This window comes from Phyllobates terribilis, unplaced genomic scaffold (genome assembly GCF_046119375.1).
Source record: "Phyllobates terribilis strain yellow unplaced genomic scaffold, ASM4611937v1 Scaffold_4__5_contigs__length_816908805, whole genome shotgun sequence".
In the NCBI taxonomy this organism is placed as follows: domain Eukaryota; kingdom Metazoa; phylum Chordata; class Amphibia; order Anura; family Dendrobatidae; genus Phyllobates; species Phyllobates terribilis.
Genome location: NW_027362764.1, coordinates 308194323 through 308210534, shown reverse-complemented (window position 1 = coordinate 308210534; position 16212 = coordinate 308194323). Strand labels below are relative to the sequence as shown.

Below are 16212 nucleotides of genomic sequence, written 5' to 3'. Positions count from 1 at the left end.
GCGAGATGGAGGAAAGATGATGAGTTCAGATTTGTCCACATTGAGTTTGAGGAAGCGAGAGGAGAAGGAGGATGTGGCTGATGGACACTCTGGGATTCTGGACAGCATAGAGGTGACGTTTGAGCCAGAGAGGTAGATTTGGGTGTCATCGGCAGGTGGTACTGGAAACCGTAGGACTTGATGAGCTAAGGGTATAGATGGAGAAGAGTAGGGGTCCTAGGACAGAGTCTTGAGGGACTCTACCAGAGAGAGGGCCGGATGACGAAGTAGTGTGTGAGAGGGAGATGCTAAAAGTGCGGTTGGAACGGTATGAGGAGATCCAGGATTGTGCAAGGTCAGAATGAACAAATAGACAGCAGTACAAGAATATATATATTTTTTTTTTCTGCGCAGTTCACCGTGCGGTATAACTGATGAGGTGGATTTATTCTTCGGATCAGAGCGATTACAGCAATACCAGATTTATGTTTTTTTTTTTTTTAATGTTTTACTGCTTTTACACTGCAAAAATTATTTGTCGCCGTATTTTGACAGCTTTAACTTGTATGTTCTTTGGCAAACAGCGCTGTATGAGGGCTTATTGTTTGTGGGACGAGTTGCAGATTTTATTGGTACCATTTTGGATCACACAAATTTTTATCTTTTTATTCAGATTTTTCAGACAGAGTGAACAAAAAAACAGCAATTCTGTCATTTTTAGTGATTTGTGTGCACTTTTTTTTTTTTTTTTACTTTTTACAAAGTCCCACTTTGTATAATTTTTGTTTTGATCACTGTTTTCGTACACTGCAGTACTCGTGTACTGCAGTGCATGAGACCTGTCAGTGCTTCTGACTCAGCCTGTGAGACCCAGCTGGATATAGCTGGATTTCACAGGCCACCATACCATGAGGCCATCACATGAGCTCAAAGTACCATGATAACCATCGGGACCCGCGATTCTCATCGCGGGGATCCGATTATTACTAAGGGAGTCTTGCGACCCCCTTGTAATCACTTCACTTCAATTCCTTTGTAATGATTGACAGTGGTATTTAAAGGGTCAATCGGCCCCTAATCGGCTTCAAAACCTGCCGGGGCCGATAGTGCAGGGTGCCAGCTGTCATATACAGCTGACATCTGCTGTAAATTCGGCCATGGGGTGGCACTATATCATTATTCCTCAGTGCTGTGAAAGAGCGGCGCTGAGGAATAAGTACCTTTAACGACCACCATGAAAAAGGGTATCGGCAGTCGTTAAGGAGTTAACAGCGTGGCTGGCTGTCGAAGCCACATTTCTTGGGGCTTCCAGACTGTTGGTTCCAGTTATCCTGAGTGATTAACCCTTTTAAAGCCCAAGACGTACTAATACGTATCTGCGCCCTGGGACTTAAGAGCCAGATACGTATTAGTACGTCATGGCGATTGCGCCCGCACACAGGTTGTGCGGGCGCGATCGCCGCCGAGTGTCAGCTGATTGTCACAGCCGACACCCGGTGCTAAGTGCTGGGAGCGGTCCCGCACCTCTCACGGCACATTAACCCCCGCAATGCTGTGGCAAGGGGAGGTGATCGTGATACTCACCTCTCCTGCTGGCGTCCAACGCTGTCTGCCGCGGCTTCCCACACATATAATGTACCCATCAATAAATATTATTCTGAAAAAAACAAAACAATAAAAGTACACATATTTGGTATCGCCGCGTCCGGAGCGACCTGACCTATAAAACTGTCCCACTAGTTAACCCCTTTAGTGAACATGGCAAAAAGAAAAAACGAAGCAAAAAACCAATACTTTATCATCATACCGCCAAACAAAAAATGGGAATAACACGTGATCAAAAAGACGAATATAAATTAAAATGGTACCGCTGAAAACGTCATCTTGTCCCGCAAAAAACAAGCTGCCATACAGCTCCATCAGCCGAAAAATAAGTTATAGCTCTCAGAATAAAGAGATGCAAAAAAATATTTTTTTCTATAATATAGATTTTATTGTGTAAAAGCGCCAAAACATAGAAAAGCGATATAAATGTGGTACCCCTGTAAACGTACTTACCCGAAGAATAAAGCTACCTTATAAATTTTACCACACGCTTAACGGAATTAAAAAAAATAAATAAAATAAAAATCCTGAATTGTTGGTTTTTGTTTATTCTGCCTCCCAAAAATCGGAATAGAAAGTGATCAAAAAATGTCACGTGCCTGAAAATGGCACCAATAAAACGTCAACTCATCCCACAAAAAAGAAGCCGTCACATGACTCTCTCGGCCAAAATATGGAAAAATTATAGCTCTCAAAATATGGCGTTGCAAAAGCTAGATTTTACAAAAAAAATGCGTCTTTTAGTGTGTGACAGCTGTCAATCATAAAAACACAATATGATTCTGGTACTGCTGTAATCGCACCGACCCGAAGAATAAAGTCGTCTAATCACTTATACCACACGAGCAATGGCGTAAAAAATAAACTCTAGGGTTGGGGTTGAGGCTGGGGTTGGGGTTGGGGTTGGGGTTGGGCTAGGGTTGGGGTTGGGGTTGGGCTAGGGTTGGGCTTGGGATTTTCTTTCAAAAGTAAAAAAACAAACAAAAAAAAAAGACGATATGGCGACTAGTGTTGAGCGCAAGTGCTCGCTACTTGAGTTTACATCGGGTGCTCGGATATGCACTGAGTATCGCGGGTGCTCAAGTGACATGCTCGAGTCTCCGCCCCATATGCTAAGCGGCCAAAAAGACCTGTCATGCACGAGCGATCCCCGCATGTTTTTTTTGGGTGTCTAATAACCGTGAAACGTGGGGGGGGACTTGAGCATGTCACTCGAGCACCCGCAATATATGGTGCATACCTGAGTACCCGATGCAAGCTCAAGTAGCGAGCACTTGCGCTCAAGACTAATGACAACTTATTCAATATGATGACCTAATGTTATCAAATTCTGTGTCATATCTCTGGGTTCAAAATGTTCACTATACCCCTCGATTACACCACTCAGGGATTTTGTTTCCAAAATGGGGTCACTTGTGGGGGGTTTCCACTATTTAGGCACATCAGGGGCCCTCCAAACGCGACATGGCATCCGCTCTCGATTCCAGCCAATTTTGCGTTCAAAAAGTCACACAGTGCTCCTTTCCTTCTGAACTCTCCCATGCGCCCAAACACTGTATTTTCCCCACATATGGGGTATTGGCGTACTCAGGAGAAATTGCACAAAAGTTTTTGGAGTCCATTTTCTCCTCTTACCCTTGTGAAAATAAAAAAATTGGGGCTAAAACATCATTTTTGTGGAAAATGTTTGAATTTTTTTAATTTCACGGCTCTATGTTATAAACTTCTGGAAAGCACTTGGGGGTTCAGGGTGCTCACCACACATCTAGATAAGTTCCATGAGGGGTCTAGTTTCCAAAATGGTGTCACTTGTGGGGGGTTTCCACTGTTTAGGCACATCAGGGGCTCTCTAAACGCAACATGGAGTCCGCTAATTATTCAAGCAAATTTTACATTCAAAAAGTCAAATGGCGCTCCTTCCCTTCCGAACCCTCCCGTGCGCCAAACAGTGGTTTTCCCCCACATATGGGGTATCTGCGTGCCCAGGGGAAATTGCACAACAAATTTTGCGGTCTATTTTTTCCTGTTACCCCTGTGAAAAAAAAATAAAAATTGGGTCTAAAGTAACATTTTTGTGAAAAAAGTTAAATGTTCATTTTTTTCTTCCACATTCGAAAAATTCCTGTGAAGCACCTGAAGGGTTAATAAACTTCTTGACCCCTCAAAGTAACTTCAAATGTTATGTTGTCCCTTAAAAATATGGTTTTGTTAATTTTGTTGGAAAAATGAGAAATCGCTGGTCAACTTTTAACCCTTATAGCTCCCCAATAAAAATAATAATAAAAAAAATTTTGGTTACAAAATTGTGCTGATGTAAAGTAGACATGTGGGAAATGTTACTTAATTATTTTGTGTGACATCTCTCTGATTTTAAGGGCATAAAAATTAAAATTTTGAAAATTGCAAAATTTTTAAAATTTTCGCCAAATTTCCATTTTTTTCACAAATGCAAGTGATATCGAAGAAATCTTACCACAGTCATGAAGAACAATATGTCACGAAAAAACAGTCTCAGAATCAGGGGGATCCGTTGAAGCATTCCAGAGTAATTACCTCATAAAGTGACAGTGGTCAGAATTGTAAAAATTGGTCCGTCATTAACGTGCACACCACTTTGGGGGTAAAGGGGTTAAAGGCACAAAAGCCTCATTGCCGATCTACCATTGCACTTGGAAGGCCTATTTTCGTTAGTGAGTCCAACAATGTTGCCCCAGAGTCCTTCTCCTCCTTGCCGGTGCTTCTCAACATTCTGCAGTCCGGTCTGGAATTGGGACTGGCACATTATCTCTCTCAAGGGTGAGTTGGTCGCTTTTGGCTATTCTATTTGAGAGATCTGGCTGCTTTGGCACAGGTAAAGACTTTCTTTCCAGGGAGCGGCACACGCTAGACTGCCATATTGGCCATCCTTTGATCCCTGGGATTTAACCCCTTCCAGTACATAAACTGCTCTGCTGGAGCTGCGTTCCTGCAAAGAGCAGTACATATACGGCTCAGTGATCGGACGGGCTCACGTTGAGCACTGCCGCAATCACTTGCAGGTGTCCGCGGTCGCTTGACCTGTCACATGACTAAATGATGTCATGGAAGGTCCTTTTACACCATCACGAGCCATCGGGGAGCCAGGACCCATCATAGAAGAGACCGGGGGATATAAGAAGGTGAGTATAATGTATATTTTTTATTTTAAATTCTTTTTTTATAACAGATACTATGGTATCTGGGTCTGGAGGAGAAGTCTCCTCTTGTCCAGACCTGGGTACCATCCGCACATTGAATCGCTTAATATCCGCACATGTAGTCATGCGGATATTAACCCTAGAACGCATGACCATAAAAATCTACACTTTCACATACCTGGGGCCTTTTAGGCCCGTGTGCAAATAGCATGGAATAACTCAAACAAAAATGACAAGCAACTATATACCTGAGGAATACCTAGAGTTTCAAAATTCTAACTAAAGTAATCTTGCAGAAAATAGAAAACAATTAACAGGGCGGGCCTGCGAGGCACCAGGTATGCGTTCTAGGGTTAAGCAATTCAATGCAAGTCAATGGCGACAATTACGCTGCGTGTCCGCACATGCGGATTATCATTGGGGACCATTGGGCACGTATTACCAAGCATATTTTAAGCGTTTTCGCTGCGGAAATTCCACGGCAAAAGCGCACAGTGGTCAGGCAGCCTTACAGGTATCTGAATAAAGCGATACGAAAATAATTTTTTTCTGTAAAATAGTTTATTGTGTAAAAGCGGCAAAACATAAAAAAGATATAAATGCTGTACCACTGTAAACTTTCTGACCTGAAGAATAACGCTGCCTTATCAATCTTACCACATGCAGAATGGTATAAAAAAACCAATTCCTGAATTTTTTTTTTTTTTTTTTTTTCTGCCTTCCAAAAATCGGAATAGAAAGCAATAAAAAAAATGTCATGTGCCCAAAAGTGGTACCAATAAAAACGTCAACTCGTCCTGCAGAAAACAAGCCCTTACATGACACTGTCGGCCGAAATATGGAAAAATTATAGTGCTCAAAATATGGCAATGCGCAAAAAAAAAGTTTTTTTAATTGTGTGGCAGCTATCGATCATAAAAACCCGATATAAATCTGGTATCTGTATAATCGCACCTACCGGAAGAATAAAGTCGTCTAATCACTTCTACCATACGAGGAACAGCGTAAAAAATAAATAAAACCAATTCTTCACCTGCTGCTGATTTGTGTTCATTCTACGTCCCAAAGATGGCAGTATGGCTCGGCTATCTATTCAGCGCTGTGTAAATCTCTGAAATATGTGATTCAGACAGAACCCCCGGCAGAAGATTCCCAATCAGGCCTGTGATCCGACGGTGTCCGTCTTTTTATTAGGTTCGAATAAAAGTGCCTTGGCCACAGTTTTGTGAATATCCAATAAAAAGGACACTGCTAAATAGAGGCCAGACTGAGTCCAGAGTAACTCTGCTTCCTCACTATAGTGAATGGATCCCTTGGAATAGGGTTAGAGTTGTTGTGATTTTTTTTTTTCAAGAGTAAGGCTGAGTTCACACGATGCGTTTTTCATGCGTTTCCGCGGCGTTTTTGCAGTTGCGGAAACGCATGAAAAACGCATGGTAGAAGGGCAGCAATGTTCCCCAATGGAAATCCGCATGTGCTGTGCCCATGATGCGGATTTTTCCGCAGCGTAAACGCTGCGGTCAAAAATCCGCAGCATGTCAATTAATTTTGCGGAAACGCTGCTCTTTTGCCGCCATTGACTTGCATTAGACCGCATGGAATCCGCATCACTGTATATGTTGATGCGCTTTTCATGCGGTCTAATGTGCGGATGGTACCCGGGTGTGGATGAGAGAACTCTCATCCAGACCCAGGTACCATTAAAAAAAAAAGAATAAAATAAAAAATATATATATTCTCACCTTCTGACGGCCCGCGCTGCGTCCTGCCGGCTTCCCGGGCACTTCGCGGTTGAATGAAGAAGGACCTTCGCTGACGTCAGAGTCATGTGACGGGTCACGTGACGCTGACGTCGGAAGGTCCTAAAGTCTTCACTGCCGGCAGCCGGGACCGATGAAGCAGGACACCGGGGGCCATCAGAGGGTAAAGTATAGATTTATTTTTTGACATTCACACACTATATAAATCCATGCCGGTTGCATGGATTTATATAGTGTGAAGTTGACAAGCACTTTCCAAGTGATGCTAAAATCGCTTGGGAAGCGCTTGTCAACCCGCATGCGGAAATGAAAGTGAAGACCGCTTCATTTCCGCATGTCCCTGGCAGGAAACCGCATGTACAATCCGCATGCGTTTTTTCCTGCCAGAGAGATGCAGAAACGCTCAGGAAAAAATCCTGAGCATTTCTGCATCGTGTGCACATACCCTAAAGCAAAAAAATGTTGATGATATGAGGACTAGTGTTGAGCGCAAGTGCTCGCTACTTGAGTTTTTATCGAGTGCTCGAGTCCCATCCCCGCATGTTTTGCGGCGTTTTTATAGTGAAAAAAACACACAGGGATTGCCTACCATACACGAGCAATCCCCGCATGTTTTTTTTGGGTGTTTAACAGCCGTGAAACATGCGGGACGAGGACTCGAGCATGTCACTTGAGCACCCGCGATACTTGGTGCATACCCAATTACCTGATGCAAACTCAAGTAATGAGCGCTTGAGCTCAAGTATAATGACAACATATTCAATATGATGACCTAATGTTATAAAATAATGTGTCGTACCTCTGGGTTCAAAATGTTCACTATACCCCTTGGTAAAATCCATGAGGGGTCTAGTTTCCAAAATGGGGACACTTGTGGGGAGTTTCCACTATTTAGGCACATCATGGGCTCCCCAAATGCGACATGGCGTCTGCTCTCGATTCCAGCCAATTTTAAGTTGCCACACAGTGTTCCTTCCCTTCTCAACGTGCACCCAAACATTGTTTTTTTCCCCCCACATGTGGGGTATCCCCTTACTCAGGATAAATTGCACAACAAATGGTATGGGGCAATTTCTCCTGTTTCTTTTATGACAATTTGGGGGATGAAAAACATTTTTGTGGGAAAAATGTGAAAATTTTATTTTTACGGCTCAATGTTCTAAACTTCTGTGAAGCACCTTTGGGTTTGAGGTGCTCACTATACATCTAGATAAGTTCCCTGAGGGGTCTATTTTCTAAAATGGTGTCACTTGTGGGGGGTTTCCACTGTTTAGGCACATCAGGGGCTCTCCAAATGTGACATGGTGTCCGTTAATTATTCAAGCAGATTTTACATTCAAAAAGTCAAATGGCGCTCGTTCCCTTCCGAGCCCTGCCCTGCGCCCAAACAGTGGTTTTCCCCCATATGTGGTATCGGCGTGCTCAGGAGAAATTGCACAACAAATTTTGGGGTCCATTTCTTTCCTGTTACCCATGCAAAAATAAAAAGAATTGGGTCTAAAATTTTTGTGAAAAAGTTAACTGTTCATTGTTTTTTTCCCACATTCCATTAATTCCTGTGACGCACCTGAATAAACTTCTTGAATGTGGTTTTGAGCACCTTGAGGGGTGCAGTTTTTTGAATAGTGTCACTTTTGGGTATTTTCTGTCAGAAAGGCTCCCCAAAGTCACTTCAGATATGATGTGGTCCCTAAAAAAATAATGGTTTTGTTAATTTTGTTGGAAAAATGAGAAATCGCTGGTCAACTTTTAACCCTTAACTTCCTAACCAAAGAAAAATTTTGGTTCCAAAATTGTGTTGATATAAAGTAAGCATGTGGGAAATATTATTGATTAACTATTTTATTTTCTCTCTGATCTAAGGGCATAAAAATTCAAAGTTGCAAAATTGCAAAATTTTTGCCAAATTTCCTCTTTTTTCACAAATAAACGCAAGTCATAGCAAATACATTTTTACCACTATCATGAAGTACAATGTGTCAAGAAAAAACATTCTCAGAATAAGTGGGATCCGTTGAAGCGTTCCAGAGTTATTACCTCATAAAGTGACACTGGTCAGAATTGTAAAAATTGGCCTGGTCATTAACATGCAAACTACCTTTGGGGTTAAAGGGGTTAATTATGGTAACATGATTAAGGGTGAGTGATTCACCATAGTGTCTGTTTTAAATACCTTCGGTCGCCGAGATATGCTACAGCGCATGCGCGAGCGCCATATTGCTTAAGTAAAGACAATTTAGGTGCAGTATGGCATGCGCAGTAGCATCTCTTGGCAACCGAGAAATGCTGCTGCGCAAGTACAGATGGCGGGCGCCATATTGCTGCACCCAATTTTTTTTTCCTTTAAGCAATATGGCGCCTGCGCGTGCGCAGTAGCATCTCTCTGCAACCGAAAGGTGCTACTGCGGATGTGCCGACGACTGCGGCCATTTTTAGGATGTACATTTGACTTTCACAGAAATTACTAAGGCAGTATTTAAATCAGTAGGCAGGTTACTGAAATCACAGTGACCTGTCAGAGGCCAGAGATAGGAATACCTAATGAGAGCACCAGTTACAGCCCCTCCCTAAAGTCCTGCCACAGAGGATGAGCATATCTTTACGGCAGAAATGAAAATAAATATTATAAAAGAACCACTGGACGGATTTCATCAACCCGGGTATCATTTTACTCAATGTAACGGCGTCGACCTGACGGTGTATGTGGTTTACGAAGAGCACTCCTGCTGACAGGTGCGCTTTAAATAAGCAAATTTTCCAGTGCCACGTGCTGCCACACAACTCCAAGTCAGGGATCCAAGTGTGAGGTTACTTGCATGGGTTTTTATTGTCCATTACTGAGACCTTCCAACTTTTTTAAAAAAATTTTTAGCCCTTTGGGTTCATTAAACTCTGACTTTTTCATTAAACTCTACATTGAAAAAATGGGCTTGGCAATGAGAAGTACCATGGATATCTGATTAGACTACAGCAAATATTAGCTTTGTGGTGGAAGAAACAGAAGTTGAAATGATCAGAGCAACGTTTGTGTGAAATTGTGAAGGAATTTTGGTATGGTCAAAAATAGCAGATGGCAGAATAGGATGCCAGGTGGAAAAGGGTTGTCTCTGATTCAGAAAAACTTAGAGAATACAGAGACTCTGAGGTGTGGCAGTATGAAATGAATGCTAACACTGAAAACATTGAATATTTGAATTTTGAATGAATTACATTTCTCTCATAAATCTAAGCTTCTTGACTTATATTTTGATTGAAGTTTGTAAATGTTAGAGTTGCACATAAAACTTTAAATATGTTCGTGTATGTTTCCAGACCTAATAAACAGTTTTCCATTGTCCGGTTATGCTCAATATAATTTATTTTTTTATTTTTATTTTTTTTTTAAATAGAAGTCGAAGTAAAATGCTATCCCGATGGCTTGCAAGTCTTCCAATGCAACTTATTCACCTAGGTGCAAGAAACCATCAACTTTCTGCCCTTATTATTGATACGATTTATATTGCCGCAGCTCGATCAAACAAAGAACTGCTTCAGAACCTTCAGATGTCTGCATGCCAAATATATGGTGATTTTTTTAATTTTGTTTAACTTACTCTATCTCTCTATCTATATATATTTATATAATTAACTTTGGCTGCACATGATATGTTGTTTTAAAGCACAGAAGCATTGCTTGTGGTATTGTGTTGCTCATATTATGTTTTTGAACATCATTTCCCAGCAAAAACATCATTTTAGTTTTTCTCCTCTTCAGTGAAGTTTTCTTCTATTCCTCTTAAGTGGTGTTGTACATGCAATAGATGCTGTGTGACAGCCATTAATGTTAGCTGCTTATGTTTCTATATATGTTTAGTTTCACAGTTCAAAATCCAACTTGTCAGGTAATGTTATATGAGCAATGCAAAAGTACCGGATTTTTCTGACTATAAGATGTACTTTTTTCGTCCAAAATTTTGTCCGATATACATAATACTGTGGCTGTGAGTGGTGGGGGATGTGGGGGAAGCGACAGTGGCGAAGTAGCGGGGCATAGGAGACAGCAGCGCCTGCTGCAGCCTACTCTGTGCCCGCTGCTAAAGAAAATGAATATTCACTGCTCCCCACGCCCACGGGCGTGGGTAGCAGTGAATATTAATTTTCCTTAATAACCGGCACACTGTGCCTGCAGCACGGCTCCTGGTACCTATGGCCTCCTTCATTCCTGTATGTATGGCCGCCCTCATGCCTCATTCCTGTATGTATGGCCGCCCTCATGCCTCATTCCTGTATGTATGGTCCCCCCTCATGCCTCATCCCTGTATGTATGGCCCCCCTTATCCAGGTATGCTTGGCACCCCCTGATCCCCGTCACGCTGCACAGAAGAAAAAGAAACTTTCATACTCCCTTCCTTTATCCTGCAGCGCTGTCTCGATCTATTCCTGAATGGTCACTGCTCCCCACGCCAGGACTGCGTCTGTGGGGAGCAGTGACCATTTATTCTCCCTAATATCTCGCACACTTCAGCTGCAGCGCGGCTCCTGCTGCGCTCGGCTGTCAGCGAGCCTGCTATTAAAGACCATGAATATTCACCACTCCAATCGGTGTGGTGTATATTCATGGGCGTTAATAGTGGGCACGCTGACTGCCAAGCGCAGCAGGAGCCGCGCTGCTTCTACAGCATGCACGCTATTGAGGAGAATGAATGATCAATGCTCCCCATGCATGCAGTCCCGGCGTGGGGAGCTGTGACTATACCGGCACAGAGCGGAACACAGTGTTGGAGGAGAGAGGAGGCGAGTATGATTGTTTATTTTTTTTTCTGCGCAGTGTGACGAGGATGAAGGGGGCCATGCATACAGGGACGAGGCATGAGGGGGGCCATGCATACAGGGATGAGGGGGGCCATGCATACAGGGATTACAGGGATGAGGGGGGGGGGCATGCATACAGGAATGAGGGGAGTGGCATACATACAGGGATGAGGAGGGGGGCCATGCATACCGGGATGATGGGGGGGGGGGGGGATGCATACAGGGATGAGGGGGGGCCATGCATACAGGAATGGGGCATGGGAGGGGGGACATACATACCAGGAAGAGGAATGAAGTTACCATACATACCAGGATGGGTGTGAGGGAGACCATACATAGTATGATGAAGGGTGCCATACATAGCAAGAAGAGGGATGAGGGGGCCATGCATATCAGGATGGGGATGGGGGCCATATATACCAGGATGGGGGATAATAACAGAATTAAGGGACAATTCCCCTATAACAGTGTCTGCAGCAGACCCCCTCCCCCTTAACATGGCATCATGACCACCTTTTTGGCTTATGTTTTTTTTTCTATTTTTCTCCTCTAAAACCTAGGTGCGTCTTAGGGTCCGGTGCGTCTTATAGTCCAAAAAATACGGTATGTAGAGAGGCTATTGTTCTACAAGGTGTGTAATTCTTATAAGAACTAGACACTGAGAATGGACCAAACTCATAGGTTTATATTTGTAAATAGGAAAGAAGATGGGAGCTTTACTAATTAATGAAAAGAAAAATCTTTCTTAGGCCGTTTACGGGCTGCTTTTTTTTTTGCATCTCGTGTATGTGTTTTTTTTTCTTGTTTCTTGACTTAATTTGAGAGCTGCAGTGTTTTTTAAATCTGCAGCATGTCGGTTTCTTTCAGCTTTTTTGCAGCTTATTTTCACCACTAATGAGAAAGTACAAAAATAAATAAATAAAAAAAAAATTAGGTTTTGCTGTGTTTTAGGTGAATAAAACTAACTTTATTAAATATATACTGTAGAATAAACACGTTTTCCACAACTAAAAAGCAGCTTAAAAAACACTGCGAAAATGCAGCAAAACCCGTGTTTTGAACGTAGCATTTTTACTGCCAAGAGAACAGGTTGCAGAAAAAAAATCTTCAAAAATGCTGCGTGTTAAAATAGCCTTAAACCATTAACTTAGTTTGTCTTTTGTAACATATTGGAGTTACATTTACCAGCATTAGACAAACTTACAACATGCATGTACTGGTGCATCTCACTAAATTAGAATATCATCAAAAAGTTAATTTATTTCAGTTCTTCAATACAAAAAGTGAAACTCATATTGTATAGAGTCATTACAAACAGAATGGTCTATTTCAAGTGTTTATTTCTGTTAATGTTGATGATCATGTTTTATGGCCAATGAAAACACAATAGTCATTATCTCAGTAAATTAGAATACTTTATAACAACAGCTTGAAAAATGTTCTTAAAATCCGAAATGTTGGCCTACTGGAATGTGTGTTCAGTAAATGCACTCAATACTTGGTTGGGGCTCATTTTGCATCAATTACTGCATCAATGTGGCGTGGCATGGAGGTGATAAGCCTGTGGCACTGCTGAGGTGTTATGGAAGCCGAGGTTGCTTTGATAGCAGCTTTCAGCTCGTCTGCATTGTTGGGCCTTGTGTCTGTCATCTTCCTCTTGACAATACCCCATAGATTCTCTGTGGGCTTAAGGTCAGGCAAGTTTTCTGGCCAATCAAGCACAGTGATACTGTTATTTTTAAACCAAGTATTGGTAATTTTGGCAGTGTGGACAGGTGCCAAGTCCTGCTGGAGAATGAAACTTCCATCTCCAAAAAGCTTGTCGGCAGAGGGAAGCTGGAAGTGCTGTAAAATTTCCTGGTAGATGGCTGCGCTGACTTTGGTGTTGATAAAACACAGTGGATCTACACCAGCAGATGACATGGCTCGCCAAACCATCACTGATTGTGGAAACTTCACACTAGACCTCAAGCAGCTTGGATTGTGGCCTCTCCACTCTTCCTCCAGACTCGGGACCTTGTGGAGTCTGTCAATGACTGCCTTCTGGATATCTGTCAACTCAGCAGTCTTCCCCATGATTGTGGAGCCTACTGAAATAGACTAAGGGACGTTTTTAAATGCTTAGGAATCCTTTGCAGGTGTTTTTGGTACTTATTCTAATTTACTGAGATAATGACTTTTGTGTTTTCATCGGCTGTAAGCCATAATCATCAACATTAACAGAAATAAACACTTGAAATAGATCTCTCTGTTTGTAATGACTCTATATAATATATGTTTTTCACTTTTTGCATTGAAGAACTGAAATGAATTACCTTTTTGATATTCTAATTTTGTGAGATACACCTGTAAGTTTGTTGTGAAATTTCTGGTTTCTTCTAAGGAATTTTGAAGAATGACTAAAGTATTTTAGGATTGTTGCCTTTTGTTGTCCAGCCAGAGCCTGAAGGCTAATTCTTAACCCATTCCTACTACAGGACCTGACTGAATGAGCATGTCCATTTACTACTTTGGAGTAGAATGGCATATGCACATGATTTAATGGAGGGGGAGATTGCTCCCTATGTTGGACTTTATACATTTTGACCACACTATTACAAAGCCCTATCCTATATAGCCCTAATATAGTACAGCCTATTAGATCTTGCTAGAGATGGGGTGTAATAGACTACCTGTCAGTCTAAGATATTGCACCGCACTACTTAAATAGAGCAGTGTATTATTAAAGGATCACATGTTCAAGTCCCCTTATGGATTAATAAGTTTACAAGAAAATAAATACGTTTTTTAAATGTATGAAAAAATGTAAAAGTACAGCAAAATTATAGTTAAAGAGATAAAAATGGTTTGTGTAAAGTCCCAACCATTGTACCCATAACACATATTTATCGCTGTTGGTATCCAATCATACTATAAAAATGTATTATTCTTCCTGCATGATAAATATATACATTTTTTTAAATTAAACTGCATAATAAACTATGGCAGAAATGCTGTTTTTCTTCATCTCAAAGAAATATAATACATATGACTTTTAGGGTATGTGCACACGATGCAGAAATGCTCAGGATTTTTTCCTGAGCGTTTCTGCATCTCTCTGGCAGGAAAAAACGCATGCGGATTGTACATGCGGTTTCCTGCCAGGGACATGCGGAAATGAAGCGGTCTTCACTTTCATTTCCGCATGCGGGTTGACAAGCGCTTCCCAAGCGATTTTAGCATCACTTGGAAAGTGCTTGTCAACTTCACACTATATAAATCCATGCAACCGGCATGGATTTATATAGTGTGTGATGTCAAAAAATAAAAAATAAATCTATACGTTACCATCTGATGGCCCCCGGTGTCCTGCTTCATCGGTGCCGGCTGCCGGCAGTGAAGACTGTAGGACCTTCCGACGTCAGCGTCACGTGACCCGTCACATGACTCTGACGTCAGCGAAGGTCCTTCATTCAACCGCGAAGTGCGCGGGAAGCCGGCAGGACGCAGTGCGGGCCGTCAGAAGGTGAGAATATATATATATTTTATTTTATTCTTTTTTTTTTAATGGTACCTGGGTCTGGATGAGAGTCCTCTCATCCACACCCGGGTACCATCCGCACATTAGACCGCATGAAAAGCGCATCAACATATACAGTGATGCGGATTCCATGCGGTCTAATGCAAGTCAATGGCGGCAAAAGAGCAGCGTTTCCGCAAAATTAATTGACATGCTGCGGATTTTTGACCGCAGCGTTTACGCTGCGGAAAAATCCGCATCGTGGGCACAGCACATGCGGATTTCCATTGGGGAACATTGCTGCCCTTCTACCATGCGTTTTTCATGCGTTTCCGCGGCGTTTACGCAACTGCAAAAACGCCGCGGAAACGCATGAAAAACGCATTGTGTGAACTCAGCCTTAATCATTTTTTTATGTCAAAATGGTGCCAAGAAAAACTACTGTTTGTTAAACAAAAATGCAAGCCATCCCTTAGCTCTGTAAACTGAAACATTTGAAAGTTATGGCTCTCAAAATATTATTCCATAAAAAAAAAAAAAACACAACTTTTTAAAATTTAATTTCTTATGCAAAACCAGTGAAACATAAAAAAAAACAACAACAAAGAACTCGTACCTATTATCGTTTGTGGGACTGTTCATACATATTTTTTGCGGCTGAGTGTTTATGCACCAAAGCACAAAGACATGTCGGATTTTGATCCAAATTACCAATACAAGTCTATGGGTCTGTGGAAAATAAAACAAAAGAGGCAGCATTCTGATGCCATACATGTATGATCTTTTGTGGTGTCCGAGTTTCATGTTTGTTTGATATAAGAATCTTGAGGAGACTTAACCCCTTTCCGACATTGTAAGTAATAGTACGTCACGGTGGGCCTATTGGACCAGGTACTCTCACCTCTCCAATCCGTCCTTAACGCAGCAGCCAGGATCCTATTCCTCACCAACCGCTACACCGATGCCTCTTCCCTGTGCCAGTCATTGCATTGGTTACCCATCCAATATAGAGTTCAATTTAAACTTATCACGCTTACCCATAAAGCGCTCCATGCTTCAGCGCCGCCATACATCTCCTCCCTTGTCTCAGTCTACCACCCTACACGTGCCCTCCGTTCTGCTAATGACTTAAAACTAAAATCATATATAATCCGAACTTCCCACTCCCGTCTCCAAGATTTCTCGCGTGCTGCGCCAATTCTTTGGAACGCACTACCCAGAACAGTTTGATTAATTCCCAATATCCACAGTTTGAAGCGGACCCTAAAAACCCATTTCTTTAGACTGGCCTATCGCCTCCACACACTATCTGTCCGTCCCAATTTTCCCCCATATTAAAATCTTCTTCAATTTCAGGTTCATACCAACCATGCACTTAATAGCCTCGGTCAGGACTGTACAC

The 16212-nt window shown here is 42.0% G+C and overlaps 1 protein-coding gene across 1 annotated transcript in view; it reads left to right on the top strand.

Moving 5' to 3' along the window:
• Positions 1-16212, top strand: part of TEX10 (testis expressed 10) — a 269253-nt gene that overhangs the window by 56308 nt on the left and 196733 nt on the right. Inside the window, exon 7 of the mRNA XM_073678358.1 lies at positions 9910-10085. Coding sequence (XP_073534459.1) covers positions 9910-10085 — 176 coding nt within the window. The remainder of the gene's footprint in view (positions 1-9909; positions 10086-16212) is intronic.